This window comes from Toxotes jaculatrix, chromosome 14 (assembly GCF_017976425.1).
Source record: "Toxotes jaculatrix isolate fToxJac2 chromosome 14, fToxJac2.pri, whole genome shotgun sequence".
Lineage (NCBI taxonomy): Eukaryota > Metazoa > Chordata > Actinopteri > Toxotidae > Toxotes > Toxotes jaculatrix.
This window is the reverse complement of record NC_054407.1, coordinates 24,883,437-24,902,728: the sequence shown is the minus strand read 5'-3', so window position 1 is coordinate 24,902,728 and position 19,292 is coordinate 24,883,437. Positions and strand designations below refer to the sequence as shown.

Sequence of the window (19,292 nt, the reverse complement as noted above, 5' to 3'; positions counted from 1 at the left end):
TACGCACAGGCCCCTTTTGACCCCTATAGTTCTGCTATAGTTTTAATTACAAAGACAGAGAGACATAGAGTTATTACAGGGAGAGAGAGAGCCACAGCTCTTGCAGTCACGGTTGCCATGGGGATGAGCTTTCCCGCCGCTGAGGCAGCTCACAGGTGCTCTGACGAGCTCATTTTCGGCCGAATCGGGCCTGCCAAACAACTGCTATCCATGGAAAAACAAAACATGGTATCGCTAAACAAACGGCACCGTCAAAGAGACAAGACTTTAAGGAAGACCTGAATCTATTTTTTATGGTCCTACTGTCTAAAATGTGGATTTTACAGCAAGTTTCAAAAAAGGGGATTTTCTGCTTTTCTCCAAAAATCCTCTGCTCGATTAACATTGGAGTCAATGGAGCAGTTGAGAGCTCCTCTTGTCGCTAAAAGGCCCGCCAAAGAAAAACTGTAAATCCTACAGAAAAAGTAAACACATTGTGAGAGAGAGGACAAGTGTGGCTAAAACTTTGGAGAATTTCACTGCTCTAGAGTAAAATTTGTGGCCGTAGTCGTCGTGTAAAGAAAAAATTTCAGAGAGTTTTTTTAAAGCCTCTCCACTCTAACCTCCCACTCTAGCCTGGAACATTCCGCAATACACACTCATTGTAAAGCCTGATTTTTTCCAAATTCACTGCTGATCAATTAGGGCTCACAGTTCAAAAACTACACAACTAATGAAAAAGTTGAATACACCCCGAACACACAAGACTTGTGTCTACATTTTACAGTTTGAATGGTGTTTCTAGGTGAAAGTATGCCAGAGCAGTAGATGTTTGAAAAAGGGGGAGAATTTGCGACTTTTTTGACCGTTTCCCATTCATTCTCTATGGGAAATTTTTCGCAGTTTTTTGCGAATAACTTTGCGAAACGTGAATATTCTGTAGAACAAAATAATAGCATAGCGAGTTAGATCGAGCCGCACGTTTTGATGTATCATTTGTTGATGTGCGCTCAACGGTGTGGGACGAGTTACGAACCGAAAATCGGGAAGGAAGTAGAAGAAGAAAAAGAAGAAGAACCGGGAGAACAAGAGTGTGCATGCTTTGCATTGCACACTAGGTACCTCTATAGCTTTGCTATAGAGGTACCTAGTGTGCATGCAAAGCAATGCACCACTAACAAGAGTGTGCATGCTTTGCATTGCACACTAGGTACCTCTATAGCTTTGCTATAGAGGTACCTAGTGTGCATGCAAAGCAATGCACCACTAATTAAAAATACAAAGAACATTAACCGATGTGTTGCTGTTATAAATACAACAACATATAAAGAAGTGTGAACGTATATTTGTTCTCTCTTATACCCACAGAGGCGTCATTACAATTTCAGAGTTCACATTTATAATAATTCTATTTACTGACACTAAAATCCATTTGATTTAGATAAATATATATTGATCATAATCTCCTGATTTAAATGTTTATTCACACAATGTAAAATAAATTATTCATCAAACTAAATAAATGTTTTGGTTCAATAAATATTTACAGTCACATAAAGAATTATGATCAGAAATCAAATCTAATAAAAACATGTTTGTCTTTATTTCAAATATTTTTCTGATCGTTGTTAATTTCACTTTCACAAAAAGACTCATTCACCATTATATAAAGTGCAGTTACATTCATACAGTTTGAACCTCACACAAAATATATTTACTGTTAATGAGTTGAATATATACCATGGTAGCATAGATCTATATATCATCCTGCATGATGTATTATATTCAGTCTAATCATTATATTTCTCACACTCTCAATTATTGAGCATGAAAACATTTTTCTATTTATTAAATGTAATATTGTACATATATACAACATATATATGTTTGTTATTGTTAAAATGAATATTTCATGTCAAATACATTTATCATAACTGCATTAATTTACTGTATTTAAAAGCAGAAAGGTTTGAAACATCATTTCCCATAAAGGAAAATCCCATTTAAAAACACTGAACTTTTAATGATCAGTGAATGTGAAGAATCCTGCTCATCACTGAAACTGACTTTGATTCACTGGAAGTTTGAAGAAAAAGTCAACAGAGCAGGAAAATCCTCCACAATCCTTCATGGAGAAGTGAATTTATTTGAGGAGAGAGAAAAGAAAAGCAGCCTGATGATTGATGAAGCAGCAGCTGATGAGAATCAAGAATCAACTTCCAATATAAGATTTTGTGGAGTGTGAAAACACTTTGGAGCTCCAGCACAAATAAAGAAGAAGTTTAGCTGAGCAGTGACATTTAAACAACTTTTCACTAATGACTCAACTTTTTCATTGAAGAACGGCTGCAGAAGGAACTTTGTACTAACTATGAACAAACTAACATGGAAAGTCTGAAGCAGCACAAACTGACTGAAAACACATTTTCAACTCATTCAATCAAACAAGTGAAGGAAAAGAAAAGTTGATTCTTACCTGTTACATACAGTTTAGTTCCTGAGCCAAAGATGTCTCCCACAGTGAAAGAGACTGATACAAAAACCTGTCTGCTGCTGAATGTGTCAGCTGAGGTGAACGAGTCCAGATGATGAACCAGTATCAGATTTCAGTTTCTCTAATGTTCATATCAACATGACTGTCTCTTCTTGTCTTTTGTTTTTGCTTCAGACAAAATTTGTGAAGAAATATTCCCATTTCAACTGGTTGACACGTTCATGTTCCCCTCAGGATGAACTGGAATAACTCTGCTGATCCTCTGACTTTTCATCTAGCGCCACCATCAGGTCAACATTTGAATGTGTCCAACACTTTGTGATCAAATACCTGCAGAACTAATGAGGTTCCCATCAGCCTCAGCTGGACTTTGCTCTCAGGGCTAATTAGCATGTTAGCTAACGTTAGCATGCTAACAGTGTTAGAGTTCATTTAAAATGACTTTGACGTTTGTAAAGATGCAAATGACTTAAAATCCGTCTGTACAAAATAAACATGCATCATGGTGTTTGCTCCATTAGCTCAGAGAAAGATGGTTGATTTTGAAAATGTATTATTGTTGTTAAAGCTAAAGACTTGGTGGCCGCAGCACTTCCGGTTGAGAGTGAACGCTGGCGCGACTCGCTGCTGCTGCTGCTCTGCCCCGTGATCCCACTGATCTATATACTGTTCCTTCAACTCCCTGAACAGTATCTCTGAGCACCTACACAGCACCGGAATATTCCTACATGATCTTAGCTGTTCCAGGTCCAAGCTATGATCTGTCAGCTCCTTTAACACCGCGGAGCTACAACACTGACAACACCGGCTCCATACCGTCCCTGTGGTGTTCCTGTCGTCCCCCCTCCAGAAAGTCCAGCGGTCGGTCTGTGGACCCGCTGCGTGCTAACTAGCCTAGCCAGGAAAGCTAGCACAGGACCCGGTGTAACCAGCAGCAGCTCCAGATAATAATCTCGCGTTTGGGCGAAAGGTAGAATCCAGCAGCCAGGAAGAAGAAGATAAACTAGTTCCTGTCAGAGTGAGAACACTGAGTAGCACTGTCAGATTAACCAAGGCTAACGTTAAGCTAGCAGTCCTAGCTAACGTGTGGAGTTTATTATAAATTACTTTTCTTGACCTGAAATATGCCACTGAGTTTTTCCGCAGTCATGTCTTCCTCCCTGAGACACACTCTTATTATTTCGGAAAGTAACGTACTTGTCACGGTCACTGTTGGTGTTGTTGACACAAGCAGCTGCTGGAGATTATTATAACTAAAGAACAGTAGGTGGCGAAAATCCTGCAGCCGGTAGCAGGCAGCAGGTCTCCATGAAATAAAAGAAGAAGAAAACAATGACAACAACCGGTCTGTGGACACGAGACAACGGTGCTTTTTCATTTCTGCCTCTTCGTCATTTTGTATTTTGTGACGCTAAGTAGAGACAGAAAATCGAAGTAATTTTTAATTTTCGACAAAGTAAACTGCCTCGTATTTCAATTTTGTTTTTTGTGTTTTCAAACGAAAATCAAATAAACACTTTTTTTAATGTCAGAGTTTGAAGGAAAAGTCGTCACGTCATGTTTATTATTGTTATTTTGGGCCGTTAGTGTGACGTTTGTGAATATCATGTTGTTTACATGTGTGTTAATGTGCTAGTTTGTCAGGTGAAATGTGTTTAAGAGCTGGGATTATGGGAATCAGAGGCACATGGAGATGAAGCAGTTTCAGTCCTGTTTATATGATGTTTATTGGACATTCAGAGCCTTAATTCTTCATTCACTTGTTGTACTTTGTCACTTTATTTGATATAGAAAACCACATGACCCCCTCACCTGCACAGAGAGAAATAAATCACCTGAATTATCCATCACCTGCCTCTTCATTGGATATTCTGGAACATATAAAGGGAAGTTTGTCCTTCAGTTATTGTTCTGACCGACACACCCGGTGTGAACTTTGTGACAAACCCTGAACCGACGCCAGATGCAGCGTAGTCCCAGTGTCTCTGTCTCTGCTACACCATGGGACTCCTGAATGTCTGCTCACTCACCAGCAAGGGTTCGCTCCTTTATGATCTGCTGCGGGTTTTTGCAGAGCTCCTGACTGACCCAGGATCTGCTGTGTCAGCTGTTTTCCACATACCTGCCGAGCTCACCGATCAGAAGCGGCGTGCTGCGCGTGCACAGGTGAGGCTAACGCAATCAGTATCACCTGCTCCACCTGCTGCTTCATTAGTCAAATGGCTTCAGCTGGAGCAGAAGCGGAGTTACGGCGTTTAATCCCCAAGAAAAACAGCGCGTCGCTCATTTGGGAGTATTTCGGGTCTGAGGCCGCAGACGTGCAGCAGAAACAGGTTCTGTGCAAAACCTGTCGCGCTGAAGCGTCAATGTTTCAGGCTGTTTGTATTTTATCCTTTATATTGAAGTGACTTTTGTATATTTTGTCAAATGTTTGTAACCTTCAGGGTCGCAGGGCAGCTGGAGCCTATCCCAGCTGACTACGGGCGAGAGGCATCAGTCAATCACGGAGCCGACACACAAAGACTCCTGTGATAAAGTCCAGTGATTTGTTGATGAACTGTAATAACTCTGCTGATCCTCTGACTTTTCATCTAGCGCCACCATCAGGTCAACATTTGAATGTGTCCAACACTTTGCTTTCTGATCAAATACCTGCTCAGAGCTCCACTGTGTCTCAGTGCAGCCTCACAGAGCTGCTGCATGGCTGGAGACTCCTGTCCATCTTTATCTCAGACTTTGTCTTTGACTCTCATCAGATCTGTCTCTGTATTTGTCATTGGTCCAATTTTTGTCTCATTGATTAAAGTTGCTTTGTTGTTTGGACGTTTTATGTTTGATGTGATTTCATTCAGTTGGTTCCTTTTCTCTTTTTCTCTTCATGCTGTTTTGTTGTTGTGCTTCTGTGTCTCTTCTTTGTCCTCACTGTGTGGAACAACAGGAAACCTGCTGAAATATCTGCTACAAATATCAATCAATACAAAATAAAAGTCAAGACAAAGTGTGTGAGATGGAGGTGAAATATGTGAACCTGGGCTGTGGTTTACTGCTCTCTTCCTGTCACTAACACTGTTTGACATCTGTTCATCTGTTGGTTTTTGTTCAGGCTGCAGGAATCATTTCTCACTGTGGGAACCAGACTTATAACAGGAGCAGTAGTAGGTGGCTGAATGATCGAGTTTAACTGTGTCTATATTCAACTTACAGACGTTCTGTGTTCTTTTTACTTTGAAATCATCTTCCTGAGGATGACCGTAATGTTCAGCTATCCTGCAGCTGCTTTTAGAAGAACGCAGAATCACTCTGAATGTTCCTGTGTCTTTCTTCTGGTACCAGTATATATTATCACTACCACACTGGTCAGTTATTCCACAGCTGAAGGAGACTGGTTGACCAACTCTCCTGGTCAGTGATAACTGGTACTGATTCAGCTCTGCTGCCATGGCAACCAGCGCTGTAGAGGAGCAGACAGACAGATGAAGGTTAGTGTGACAGTGTTTGTTAAAGGTTGGCTTTGTTGGCTCCTGATTGGCTGGAAACACTCACCTGAACACAGACAGCACAGAGCAGCAGCTGGGAGGAAAAGCATTTTGTGCAGTGGTGTTTCCTCTGGGGAACCTGAGGAGAAGTGTCTCTCTGATGCAGCTGAGGCCGAACGAGGACGAGCTGTGAGATCAGACGAGGCCCACGTGCTTTCTAACGGGTCCTCAAAGCTCCCATCAGCCCCTGCGGCCCACAGATGAGGCTGCTGCTGCTGCTGATTGACGGCTCAGCTGAAGCTGCTGTGTGGTTTTCCTGTGTGTGTCTGTTTGTGTGTGAATGTGATCATTTTGATAAAAAACATCTTTGTATTATTATTATTATTATTATTGTTCCATCCATCCTGCTGTGAATCTTAATCTTCACACTGAGGTCTGGTGAACGATGTTAAAGTGTGAGTGAGAGCAGAGAGCTGAGCTTTTATTCATCATACGTCTGCAGAGAGTTTCTCCGGAAATGACTTTTCACTTTTGTCCAAAGTGAAAAACTTTCAACCTCCGTGTGAACAACAGCAACCTGTTTGTTATTTTCATCTTTTTCTTTCTTTGCTTTTCAAATTTGTTGACTTATTTATTTCTTTACATCGTTCTCATCCTCAGCTGCTCAGATTTCATGTCTCTGTTAAAATGTTTTTTTAAATATATTTTCTCCATTTTAAACTGTGACTTACACAAACACTGAAAATCAATAACTAATAAATCGTCTCCATGTTGTTTCAATACTGATTATTTGTCATATACATTTTATTTTGACAGTTTAAGACACAGAATAAAATGATTTGAACATTAAAGCAGCTGAAATCATTTTGTTCCATCTGATTTTTTTCTATCATTCTAATATTTCAAGTTATTGTTCTTTAGTGTGAATGTTTGTGTTCATCAGATATTTTCACCAACATGTCTGGATAGAATTTAAAGTTCATTTCCACCTGATTTGATAGAAAAGAAAAAAAGACTTGTTTAAACAGATTGTGTGTTTTTTCTTCTTCAGTCTCATTGTTTCCATCGTTGTTGTGTTTTAGTTGTTTGCTTGTGTTTTGTCTGGAAATGCTTTTATTTCTAATATTCAAATATTTATTAGTATAAATATGAAAGTGTTCACTTACAGATACACTGAGAAATTCAATATTTCTTCATAAATATTCTTGAAAATGTGAAACAGCTGAAACAAAGTGAACAATGAGTCACTTGTTTTATTGATTGACTTTGTGTTTAAACTGAGTTGAACTCTCCCTTTTTTCTATCAAATATTTGATATAATTCTAAAAGATTTTCTACTGTCAAACCTTCAGTTTAAAGCTGTAGTTATTCCTACAGTTTGTACACTTGTTCTCTCATTACCTCCACCTGCTCTGTGCTGCTGCTGTCAGGAACAGAACTGACACACTGCTGCCCTCTGCTGGCTGCAACAGCTCACTCATTCACACTGGAGGCCTTCCAGTATTATACTTCTCCTGCTGCTACTTGTCTAATGTTGTTTTGTCTCTCTTGTGTTTTCTGTTGTGTTTTCATTTTTTCTATCAGCTCTGTCTTTAAATGTGTGGAAACATCAGGCTGTTATACAGTGTCCTCAGAAAATATTCACACTCCTTCACTTCTAACACATTTTGTTGTTTTGTAGATTTAATTTTAAATGGATCAAACTTCCATCTTTGTTAATCAGTCAACACTAAATCAGCCATAAAGACAGAGTGAAAACATGTTGGAGACATTTTTGCAGATTTGTTAAAAAGCAGAAACTCAAAGTGTTCAGAGCCTTTGCTGTGTCTCCAGATTGTGATCAGCTGTTTCCTGTTGGCTTTAATGATCCTTGAGACATGTCCAGAAGTTGACTGGAGTCCACCTATGGACAGTTGAGTTGATTGGACACCGTTTAGAAAGACACACACCTGTGTGTATAAGGTCCCTCAGTTCACTCTGCATGTCATGAAGTCCAAGGATCTCTCTGTAGACCTCTGTGATCAAACTGTGCTGAGGTACAGATCAGGGCCAGGGTGTCAAACCATCTCTCAGCTCCCATCAGCCCCTGCGGTCCACAGATGAGGCTGCTGTCTGATCAAAGGCCTTTTTCACTGCAGACATTTTGAGCTGTGGCAGCAGGAAAAGCACAGGTGTCACTAATGACATGAACCAGGACTCTGTTCTATTCAAGTGTCCCAGTGAAGCATGACAGTGAGACAGTGAGACAACAGGGACAACAGCAGGACATTTGATGGAGTCTGTGCTTTGAATGTTTGACTGGGTGGAAACATCATGAAGAAAAACAGGATCCACACAATTTCTGACATTATCAGACAGAGTGGGAGAAGAATTCAAGTGTGTAGAAATTCACTTGTATTATTGATCTGAGTGAAACGTGTTTGAGTTGAAATCACAGCTGAGGAGCTCTGTGGATCTGTAGCTTTGTGTTTCCATCACAGCTGTTAAACAACAGAGAACAGTGTGTGTTAGTGAGTTCAGCAGCAACCTGAGTGTGTTTGTGGGAACATGAATGTGTTTTTGTGTTTGTGCATCACAGTGAGCCACATTCTTTATCTGCTGTCACATTAAAATCAAGAGCAAGAAACTTTTCACTCAGTTCAGAGAAACAGAGTCTGGAAAAATAATGAAGGAGGAAAAAGATGAAAAGAATGAAAATCAAATGAAGAGTAGAAATAATAAATGGCGCCCTCTGCAGGCTGACAGTAACCTTCATCTTCTACTGTGAAGATTTAACACAAACAGCGTGTTGGAGACTGAAGGTCTCAGTTTGACCAATCACACACTGACAAACAGAAGCTGTTTATACTTTAATGTTCCTGCCATGAAACCATGGCTTTGAACACACAAACAGACACACACAGGAAAACCACACAGCAGCTTCAGCTGAGCCGTCAATCAGCAGCAGCCGCAGCCTCATCTGTGGGCCGCAGGGGCTGATGGGAGCTTTGAGGACCCGTTAGAAAGCACGTGGGCCTCGTCTGATCTCACAGCTCGTCCTCGTTTGGCCTCAGCTGCATCAGAGAGACACTTCTCCTCAGGTTCCACAGAGGAAACACCACTGCACAAAATGCTTTTCCTCCCAGCTGCTGCTCTGTGCTGTCTGTGTTCAGGTGAGTGTTTCCAGCCAATCAGGAGCCAACAAAGCCAACCTTTAACAAACACTGTCACACTAACCTTCATCTGTCTGTCTGCTTCTCTACAGCGCTGGTTGCCATGGCAGCAGAGCTGACTCAGGACCAATTATCACTGACCAGGAGAGTTGGTCAACCAGTCTCCTTCAGCTGTGGAGGAATTCACCAGTGTGGTGATTATATAGCCTGGCGGCAGAAGAAAGAAACAGAAACATTCAGATGGATTATTTCTTTAAATAAAAACACTGGTGAACTTGTGTCAAATCCTGATCATCCTCAGAAAGATGATTTCACAGCTGAGAACAAACCAAACGGCTGTAACTTGAAGATAGACACAGTTAAACTCGATCATTCAGCCACCTACTACTGCTCCTGTTGGAAGTCTGGTTCCCACAGTGAGAAATGATCCCTGCAGCCTGAACAAAAACCAACAGATGAACAGATGTCAAACAGTGTTAGTGACAGGAAGAGAGCAGTAAACCACAGCCCAGGTTCACATATTTCACCTCCATCTCACACACTTTGTCTTGACTTTTATTTTGTATTGATTGATATTTGTAGCAGATATTTCAGCAGGTTTCCTGTTGTTCCACACAGTGAGGACAAAGAAGAGACACAAAAGCACAACAACAAAACAGGAGAAAAAGGAAAAGTACAAACTCAATAAAATCATCATCCTCCAGAAAAGTTCAAATAACCAAATAATTTCATGTTTTCAAAGTCAAACTTTTCCACAATATCAAATATTTCCAAGCAAATGTTGGAGACAAAGACTGAAATCTTCTGCTTTGAACTGCTGCTGGACTAAAGTCCATTCCTCCTTCACAATGTTCATCTGCTCTGAATGAAAACTCTTCCAGCAGAACTTGTTTAACAGCTTTCAGTACATTTCAGATAATGTCACTTTATTCCATTTGAAAAGACAAATGTTGGACTGATCTCAGGTCAGGATTTTGTCCTTCTAGCAGCAGCTTATTAGGACACTGATGTTGTTGGACAGATTTCCATACTGGGAGAACTGGGAGGTTTCCCAGTGACTCTTACACAAACCGATGCAATGGAAAAACTAAGTGTGTTGACGGACACAAAGGGCAGGATTGAATTTACCAACACTCCACCTGAGGACTTACACACCAGGTAAAACCTAATAAATAATTATCTTTAAATATTAGTTTGTAAAAGGAAGTAAAGGCACACAGGTACATCACTGAGGCAGAGACAGGAGGTGAAAAAATATTTATGAATTTATTTAATAATCAAGAAAAACAAACAGGAAGTGGAGCTGCTGGAAACAAAAGAATAAAAACATGAAAAAATGTTTACAACTTAATGACACTTAAAATGAACTTTATTACAATTTATCTGATAGCAAAGACAGGCCTCAACCTTCAATTAAAAAGACAATGTGTTTAAGGTTTAAAGTTTAAAACACTTTGCAGAGAGTCAGACAACACACACACACACACACACACACACAGAGACAGGTGTGATACCACCACTCACCGTCTGTGCAGCAAAACCAAACTCTTGAAGGGCCCTCACCACAGGGGCCTCGCTTCCCCACATCAGCTCTCTGTCAAGGAAAGAAAAGAACTCAGAACAAATTAAATCAAAACCAAATAAACAATAGTAATGATGACAAAGCAAAAAATATAATGTTCCAGTTACTAATGATGATCAACGGAAAAATGCAACGTAACCCTGTTGGTCCTAACAAATTCAAATGACAAACTAAAGAAATCAGATGAGTAAAGAAACAGAAACTTAAAGTAAAAGTAAAATTAAGAGCAAAAGCTCTAAATCTACAGACCAAAACTAAATGTAAAGAATGAAGCTAAACAACTGAACAAAGGTTAAACTAAGATCAAACAGGGGGAAGCTAAATGAAAGCTATGGTTAAAAAAACAGAACAGTCATACGCCAACTCACCACAGGATGTTAAATACTGACACCCAAACCCTTCACATGAGATACAGCACAGGGACAGACACAGCAGGGACAGCCACAGCAGGGACAGCCACAGCAGGGACAGACACACAGGTGTCTTATATATCCTGATCCTGATTAGGAAGAGTTGGGAGGGTTTGCTTCAAGGCTGCATTCAGCAGCTCTACCAAGACCAGGTGAGGATTCCCCACCACATAAGACCTGATGATACAGGTACAGAGTTAACCAGGTTCAACATCATTAGTTCTGCAGGTATTTGATCACAAAGCAAAGTGTTGGACACATTCAAATGTTGTCATATACCTGCTGGAGACGGAGATTTAAACAAACAAAAACCACCGTGGTGTTAAAGCTACTGACTGTTCCCTGACATTAACTTGATTATTGTTGTTACCGTGACGACAAAGGTCATCTGACCTTAACAGCTTTAACCCAAACCATGATCTCTCCTTAAACCTAACTGAGATGTTGGAGTTCTTAAACTAACCAATCAGAAACCACAGTGTTGTTACATCATAAAAGCAACAGGTCCAACATCAACGACCATATAAGTCCTTTGTCCCTGAGCTCTGATACGACCCATGGGAGCGTTTCCTGAGTTAGCGTCTCTACGGTGACAGGAGAGATGCTACAGAGAAACTTCAAGATAAATAACTAACCTGTTTATGTTGTGACAATGTTCTGGTAAAGGTTTGGTTAGAGGTTAGAGGAGTTTGCATGTTCTCCCTGTGCCTGTGTGGGTTTTCTCCGGGTTCTCCGGCTTCCTCCCACAATCCCAAACACATGCACATTAGGTTCATTTGCTGCTCTACATTACCCCTCGGTGTGAGTCTGTGCGTGTGTGGTTGTGTGTCTTTGTGTGTCCGCTCCGTGATTGACTGATGCCTCTCGCCCGTAGTCAGCTGGGATAGGCTCCAGCTGCCCTGCGACCCTGAAGGTTACAAACAGACAAAATCTACAAAAGTCACTTCAATATAAAGGATAAAATACAAACAGCCTGAAACATTGACGCTTCAGCGCGACAGGTTTTGCACAGAACCTGTTTCTGCTGCACGTCTGCGGCCTCAGAGCCGAAATACTCCCAAATGAGAGACGCGCTGTTTTTCTTGGGGATTAAACGCCGTAACTCCGCTTCTGCTCCAGCTGAAGCCATTTGACTAATGAAGCAGCAGGTGGAGCAGGTGATACTGATTGCGTTAGCCTCACCTGTGCACGCGTAGCACGCCGCTTCTGATCGGTGAGCTCGGCAGGTAGGGAGACGGCAGGTATGTGGAAAATAGCTGACACAGCAGATCCTGGGTCAGTCAGGAGCTCTGCAAAAACCCGCAGCAGATCATAAAGGAGCGAACCTTGTTGGTGAGTGAGCAGACATTCAGGAGCCCCATAGTGTAGCAGAGACAGAGACACTGGGACTACGCTGCATCTGGTGTCCATCTGGTGATGGATAATTCAGGTGATTTATTTCTCTCTGTGCAGGTGAGGGGGTCATGTGGTTTTCTATATCAAATAAAGTGACAAAGTACAACAAGTGAATGAAGAATTAAGGCTCTGAATGTCCAATAAACATCATATAAACAGGACTGAAACTGCTTCATCTCCATGTGCCTCTGATTCCCATAATCCCAGCTCTTAAACACATTTCACCTGACAAACTAGCACCTGTATGTCAAAGTCAAGGCCCGCGGGCCACATCCGGCCAGCAAAAGAATTTTCTATGGCCCCCGGGATGATATTTGATTAGTATTAGAACCGGCCCGCTGGCCGTAGCCGCCCGCTGCCGTTTTGCGTGCGCCAATACCACATTACCCACAATGCAACGGTAGCGAAAAGACTCACTGCAGTGCTAGCCTGGTTGTCTTGACTACCGAAACTCTTCGCGCTATTGCAGTGCAGCAAGCGGGCATCGTTTTAATTATCCATCAGCAGTCAGAGCAGATGCTGACTTTCAGCTACCCCCCCTCCCTAAAAAATGGCTAAACAGAAGGTGGACGCTTGAAATTACTAACAGAGCCATAAGACAATATTGCTTTATTCATTTAATGTACAGGACATGTGATTTCTCTTTAAAGGAAGTTTGTTTTTGTCTATGTGCCTGTTGAAAATGTTTTCACTGGAAATTACTGACAGAGCCATAAAAAATACTGGATTATTCATTTAAACATTGGCCTAAATAGTATACACCTTGTTAGGTATTGGTTCAATAGGCTATGTGTAATCATTTCAATATGTTTTAATAAACACTGAATCAGCCCGGCCCTTGGCTTGTAGCAAATTTGTTTTTTTGGCCCCCTGTGTATTTGACTTTGACATCCCTGAACTAGCACATTAACACACATATAAACAACATCATAAGGCGACATTCACATAACGCTCATGTAAACGTCACACTAACGGCCAAAAATAACAATAATAAACATGACGTGACGTGACGTACACACAGTCCGAGGGGGTGAGCTGAATGCTACAAGTAGCTTAACAAATGCTAAAGTTACACCGCCGAGCAACAGAATGATTGTAAGCTGCAGAACGTAAACACAGTAAGTCAACGATATTCACGTATTCACATTTCACCCACGCACAGACCACAAGCCGTGACGTTAATTAACCGCTCAGCCGGAGATTCACTCTCTGCCGACACATCAACTATCTGAAAGCCGCCAGTTTCCCGATTCAGCAGAGGGAGCCGAACAACACTACATCTACAAGACATCACACAATGAATAATATGAACTAACTTTGGGGCCTTTTCTACACATGGAGACAGGAGCTGCTGCTGGTTACACCGGGTCCTCTGCTAGCTTTCCTGGCTAGGCTAGTTAGCACGGAGCGGGTCCACAGACCGACCGCTGGACTTTCTGGAGGGGGGACGACAGGAACACCACAGGGACGGTATGGAGCCGGTGTTGTCAGTGTTGTAGCTCCGCGGTGTTAAAGGAGCTGACAGATCATAGCTTGGACCTGGAACAGCTAAGATCATGTAGGAATATTCCGGTGCTGTGTAGGTGCTCAGAGATACTGTTCAGGGAGTTGAAGGAACAGTATATAGATCAGTGGGATCACGGGGCAGAGCAGCAGCAGCAGCGAGTCGCGCCAGCGTTCACTCTCAACCGGAAGTGCTGCGGCCACCAAGTCTTTAGCTTTAACAACAATAATACATTTTCAAAATCAACCATCTTTCTCTGAGCTGATGGAGCAAACACCATGATGCATGTTTATTTTGTACAGACGGATTTTAAGTCATTTGCATCTTTACAAACGTCAAAGTCATTTTAAATGAACTCTAACAGTGTTAGCATGCTAACGTTAGCTAACATGCTAATTAGCCCTGAGAGCAAAGTCCAGCTGAGGCTGATGGGAACCTCATTAGTTCTGCAGGTATTTGATCACAAAGTGTTGGACACATTCAAATGTTGACCTGATGGTGGCGCTAGATGAAAAGTCAGAGGATCAGCAGAGTTATTCCAGTTCATCCTGAGGGGAACATGAACGTGTCAACCAGTTGAAATGGGAATATTTCTTCACATATTTCAGTCTGAAGCAAAAACAAAAGACAAGAAGAGACAGTCATGTTGATATGAACATTAGAGAAACTGAAATCTGATACTGGTTCATCATCTGGACTCGTTCACCTCAGCTGACACATTCAGCAGCAGACAGGTTTTTGTATCAGTCTCTTTCACTGTGGGAGGATATTACTACCTGATCTTTGGCTCAGGAACTAAACTGTATGTAACAGGTAAGAATCAACATTTCTTTTCCTTCACTTGTTTGATTGAATGAGTTGAAAATGTGTTTTCAGTCAGTTTGTGCTGCTTCAGACTTTCCATGTTAGTTTGTTCATAGTTAGTACAAAGTTCCTTCTGCAGCCGTTCTTCAATGAAAAAGTTGAGTCATTAGTGAAAAGATGTTTAAATGTCACTGCTCAGCTAAACTTCTTCCTTATTTCTGCTTCTGATCAAAGAGTCCAAATTCTATCACTTTCCTCTTCTTAAACATATTTAGTGTTTGATCATCTCTCAGCTCACAAGCAGTTTATCTTCATTAGAACAAGATGAGAAATGATGTGAAACATAATTCAACATATGGCTGAAAAATGGATTTGAAAAAACATAGAAAGCAAAATATATTATGTACAAAACAAATCTTATGTTTGTTAAATGTTAAAACTGAGCTCATGATAATGCTGATTTATGTGATGGTACATTGTTAATGGTAAAACATTTATTAATGTCTGAAGGTAAACACGTTTTTATTACTGTGTTAATGTGGATGTGATAAGAATTCACACTGTTTACATTTTATTTAAATTGAAATTACATTTTTTTATTTCTTTTTTTTTTTAATTTTTACATGATGTGTGATGATATATGATCACACACACACACACACACATACACATTTATTTTGGAAATTTGATGCTGTTGACTGTGTCAATGTGTGTCTGTGCTGCTTGTTGCTGCTGTCAAACTTCAGGTGAGCAGGTAGTGAAGCCCGTGGTGAGTGTGTACCCAGCAGCCCCGAGCCACGTGGAGGGGAACAGCTCCCTGCTGTGTCTGGCCTCAGGTATGTTTCCTCCTCTGGTCCAGTTCTCCTGGGAAAGACAGAGGGAGGACGGTCCTAAGGAGAAGCTGTCCCCTGATGAGGGAGAGCAGCTGGAGCTCAGAGAGCCGAGACGTGCTTCCATCTTGCTGATTCATCAGCCAGAGAACAGCAAATATAAATACTACTGCTCCGTCAGGCACGAGGGGGGAACAGTGGAGGCTCCAGCACAAGGTAATGAAGGCTTGGTGACTGTGCTGAGCAGTGACTGAGCTTCATGTGGAGACGCTGTCAAACAGAGCAGAGGAGCAGAGGACTGACTCATTTCTCTTTTCAGGTGCAGTGGATCCTCTCCAGCCTCAGTGCAGGGTGAAGCTGCTCTGTCTGCTGTACACAGTGCTGATAGTGAAGAGTCTGCTGTACTGCTGTGGACTCTCTCTGCTGATGGGCCTCACAAACAAGGGACCGTCCACCAACGGCCCACATGCTGACTGACTGTTTTCTGCTCCTCTTTTCTCACCATGGCTTCATCTCATTCATCTCATTGATCACTGATCAGAAATCTGAGTAAAATGTTTCTCTTTATGTTCAGGTCAGATACAGTCAGTCCAAAAATAATCAATATATATATCACACTCATATTTGCAGTTTCTACTTTTAGATTCTTTACTATAGTGTAATTTTTATGGTTTATATCTGCTCTTGTGATTTTCATGTCAGTGGGATATTAATCTGAATTATTAGTTGTCTAGTAAATATTCTGTTTATTTTTTCTGTCTTTTTTCTCTAAATAAATTCAGTGTTGTTTGTTTGTCAAATTCATTCAGTGTAAAATTTTCTATATAAAAATATGTAAAATAATAATGTGTAAAACTCATTGTGTTTATTTATAGATTTAAATTGTGTTTTACATTCAACATTTAGAAACAGTCAATGATATTTACACCCACACATCAGCCTGACTCTGTGAGGGTGGAGGGCTCAGTCTGACTCTGTGTGGGTGGAGGGCTCAGTCTGACTCTGTGAGGGTGGAGGGCTCAGTCTGACTCTGTGAGGGTGGAGGGCTCAGTCTGACTCTGTGTGGGTGGAGGGCTCAGTCTGACTCTTGGTGGAGGGCTCAGTGGAAAAAGTGTGAGTAAGAGACAAACTACAGAGGGAGGGGGGTTGATGAGTGTGAACAGCAGCAGATATGAATCTGGTCTCCGTGGTTATTAGGACTCATAAAAAGCTGCTGACAGTGAATCAACACTTCCTTTCCTGCAGCAGACGAGCTGTGTGGGTTTCTGCTCTGCAGCCTCCACACCGTGAGCTGTGGCTTTTCACTTTAATAACACAATGACAGTTACAACCATCCACACAATATTTGAATACTGAGAACACAACTGAAACCATCATTTGAAATTTCTTATTTAAAAACAAACAAGTAAATGATACAAATAAACATAAACATCAGGTTAACATGAAATATCTTTCTACAGACTTAGATGCAGAGAGAATAGAGCAAATACATGTTTTCTTTATGAAAAACAACTCATCAATAATTAATCATTCATCTTCCATCTTCTCATTAATGAATGAATCCATTTTTTCAAATGACTTTTCACAGGATTTAAATTGATGCCATGACAGCATTATAAATATTGAGTCTCATTTGAAAAAAGTACATTTGTCCTCATTAAAGCGACAAACGAAACACAAAGCGCACAGAGACAGAAACACAAACCACTGACACAAACAAGTCCTGTTGTTGTTCTCTTCCTGAAGCAGAGCGTCCATGTTGGTTCACCTCAGGTCGGCTTATTTCAGCAGGTTACAGCTGATTAACAACATAAAACCTGTCAGAGGAGTCTGTACATCTCCATCAGAGCCAAATATGAATGAGTTCACCTCCTTCATCCCACTAACCCTCTCACTTGCTGTGATTCACCTTCATGCTGGAGTTTTTATCAGTGTAGCTGTTTGTGCTTCACTCACACTGCTCGTTATTTGGCAGCAGATTGTGTCATTCAAGCTGTTTTTAAGCTCGGAGTTTCTTTTCCTCTGACTGACAAACATAACTACACTGATGTGTTGTGTGTTGGGCTGTGAATGCTGTTCAAACAGGAAACAGCTGAATGATTCAGGTGGAAACAGCTTTTGCTCCAAAGGAAAAACAGAGCAGATGGAAAAGTGTTTAACAGGTAACTTTCAAATCCAAGATGCTTAAAGAGGAACAGCTTTATCTTTAAGTCACTTTGTCCTTTATGTCAAACAATGAGCTGATTGTTTACTGATCATACTGATGATGAAGTGATGAACATGAAATGTAGACTGATTCTGCCCTGACTTGCCCCTGAGGGGCTGTTTTCTGAAGCCTTTTGTTTTGTTATGAACTCTTTAGTGGACAGTTGGACCTTTTTGGACTCTGATTTAGTTGAAGTTTTGTTAGTAGTTCCTGTTTTATTTTGAAATCATAGCCCCTGTGTATCTTCCAAGGGGGGAGTTGTAGGTTTCAGCAGTGAGGATCACTTCCGCGTTCAAAAAGCTGCAGTTCCTCGGCTGCCGCTGGGGGCTGGCTCCGGAAGTGAGCAATTCTCCATTGACCCTCATGTTAAAATAGCCAACTTTACAGCATAAAAAAAACATATTTACAGCCTGGTACATTTTTTGTTTTTGGTCTCAACTGTGAGGGGGGTGAATTTTTTTGTACCACAACCGTTTAAGTGTTATTTAGGCTTAATACGTGGTTACGTTGAGCGACAGCCCCATAGACAGTTAGCTCTTTGCTAAAGCATCGGCTGGGCTAGGCGGCTACCTCCAGCGGTTGACAGGGCTGCAGTGTTCGTGTTTGTTTGCCAATGTTCGGATAGGTTTCTGTGACAGTATGGCTTGTTGTAGTGTAGACTGTACTAACCGACCGTCGAAGGAGTCTGTGTTGCAGTTTTTTCGGTAAGTAAATTTCTCACTATTTTACCTGGATGTTTGCGCTAATTAGCATGTATTAGCATATTTAGCCGCTGGCTTATGGCTTAATTGCCGATTTCTGGTCGCTGCTGATACAGATAGAGGACCGGAGCAGCTAATGTTAGGAACGCTGCTGCAGTGTGTTCCGTGCTCTCAGAGTCCGTTTATTGCGGGAATACTAAGCTACAATTTTATTTCGTCTCATTTTTCTGTTTAAAAAGTCCGACATTACATGGACAGAGCAGCTCCGTCAGTAAGCGGCTGCTGTAACTGTAAGTGGATAGTGATCTCTGTTGTATGCTGTGTGTCGCGGTCACACGGGGTCGAGCCGGACTCGGGGACTGTCGTGTGGTGGATGTCGCTGCGTGTAGCTGCCGCTTAGCTTGTTAGCCTAGCTGATTAGCTGATTAGCCTTAGGCTAGCTCTGTTGCTCCGAGCTAAGTGGCCGAGTTCTCTCGTCCGGCTGACCCGTAGAGTAACCGCCGCTTCGCCAAATATGGAAAGTACTCTCCCACTAAAATCCAGGATGGCGCAGCTCAAATACCTAATGGTTTGGTCACAAAACCGACTCCCCGAAACCAATGGGTGACGTCACGGGTGCTACGTCCATGTCTTATACAGTCTATGATCTTGTCTTGTTCTACTTCCTGTCTTTGTCTCGTTTCCCGCCATGTGTGATTGTCTGCCCCGCCCTAATTGGTTTCACCTGTTGTCCATTGCCTTGTGTGTTTGAGTCTCGTT

The 19,292-nt window shown here is 41.5% G+C and overlaps 2 protein-coding genes across 5 annotated transcripts in view; one reads left to right on the top strand and one right to left on the bottom strand.

Moving 5' to 3' along the window:
* Window positions 1-6,145, bottom strand: part of LOC121193459 (immunoglobulin lambda-1 light chain-like) — a 63,194-nt gene extending 57,049 nt beyond the window's left edge. The window contains exons 1-3 of the mRNA XM_041055826.1: window positions 6,017-6,145; window positions 5,598-5,924; window positions 2,456-2,491 (exon numbers count right to left, since the gene is read on the bottom strand). Coding sequence (XP_040911760.1) covers window positions 2,456-2,491; window positions 5,598-5,924; window positions 6,017-6,059 — 406 coding nt within the window. The 5' untranslated portion in view covers window positions 6,060-6,145. The remainder of the gene's footprint in view (window positions 1-2,455; window positions 2,492-5,597; window positions 5,925-6,016) is intronic.
* A 2,855-nt stretch (window positions 6,146-9,000) lies between these two features.
* On the top strand, window positions 9,001-16,412 carry LOC121193463 (M1-specific T cell receptor beta chain-like). 4 transcript variants are annotated; one of them, XM_041055834.1, is made up of 5 exons: window positions 9,001-9,101; window positions 9,194-9,517; window positions 14,758-14,805; window positions 15,546-15,842; window positions 15,946-16,412. In XM_041055834.1, exons 1-5 carry the CDS (start codon window positions 9,059-9,061, stop codon window positions 16,101-16,103), a joined length of 870 nt encoding a protein of 289 aa, XP_040911768.1. In that variant the 5' UTR covers window positions 9,001-9,058; the 3' UTR covers window positions 16,104-16,412. The 4 variants fall into 4 exon arrangements, with proteins under 4 accessions (XP_040911768.1, XP_040911767.1, XP_040911766.1 ...); XM_041055833.1 differs by having other exon boundaries at window positions 9,194-9,513; window positions 14,754-14,805; window positions 15,543-15,842; window positions 15,946-16,410; XM_041055832.1 differs by having other exon boundaries at window positions 15,543-15,842; window positions 15,946-16,410.
* Window positions 16,413-19,292: the final 2,880 nt, after the last annotated feature.

What these genes read in the sequence shown, in the direction of transcription:
- LOC121193463 (XM_041055833.1), top strand. Translation starts at nt 9,059, where the DNA reads ATGCTTTTCCTCCCAGCTGCTGCTCTGTGCTGTCTGTGTTCAG. An exon ending in CCTGTTGGAAGTCTGGTTCC is followed by an intron (nt 9,514 to 14,753) that starts CACAGTGAGAAA and finishes TCTTTCACTGTG; the next exon opens with GGAGGATATTACTACCTGAT. An exon ending in AGTGGAGGCTCCAGCACAAG is followed by an intron (nt 15,843 to 15,945) that starts GTAATGAAGGCT and finishes TTCTCTTTTCAG; the next exon opens with GTGCAGTGGATCCTCTCCAG.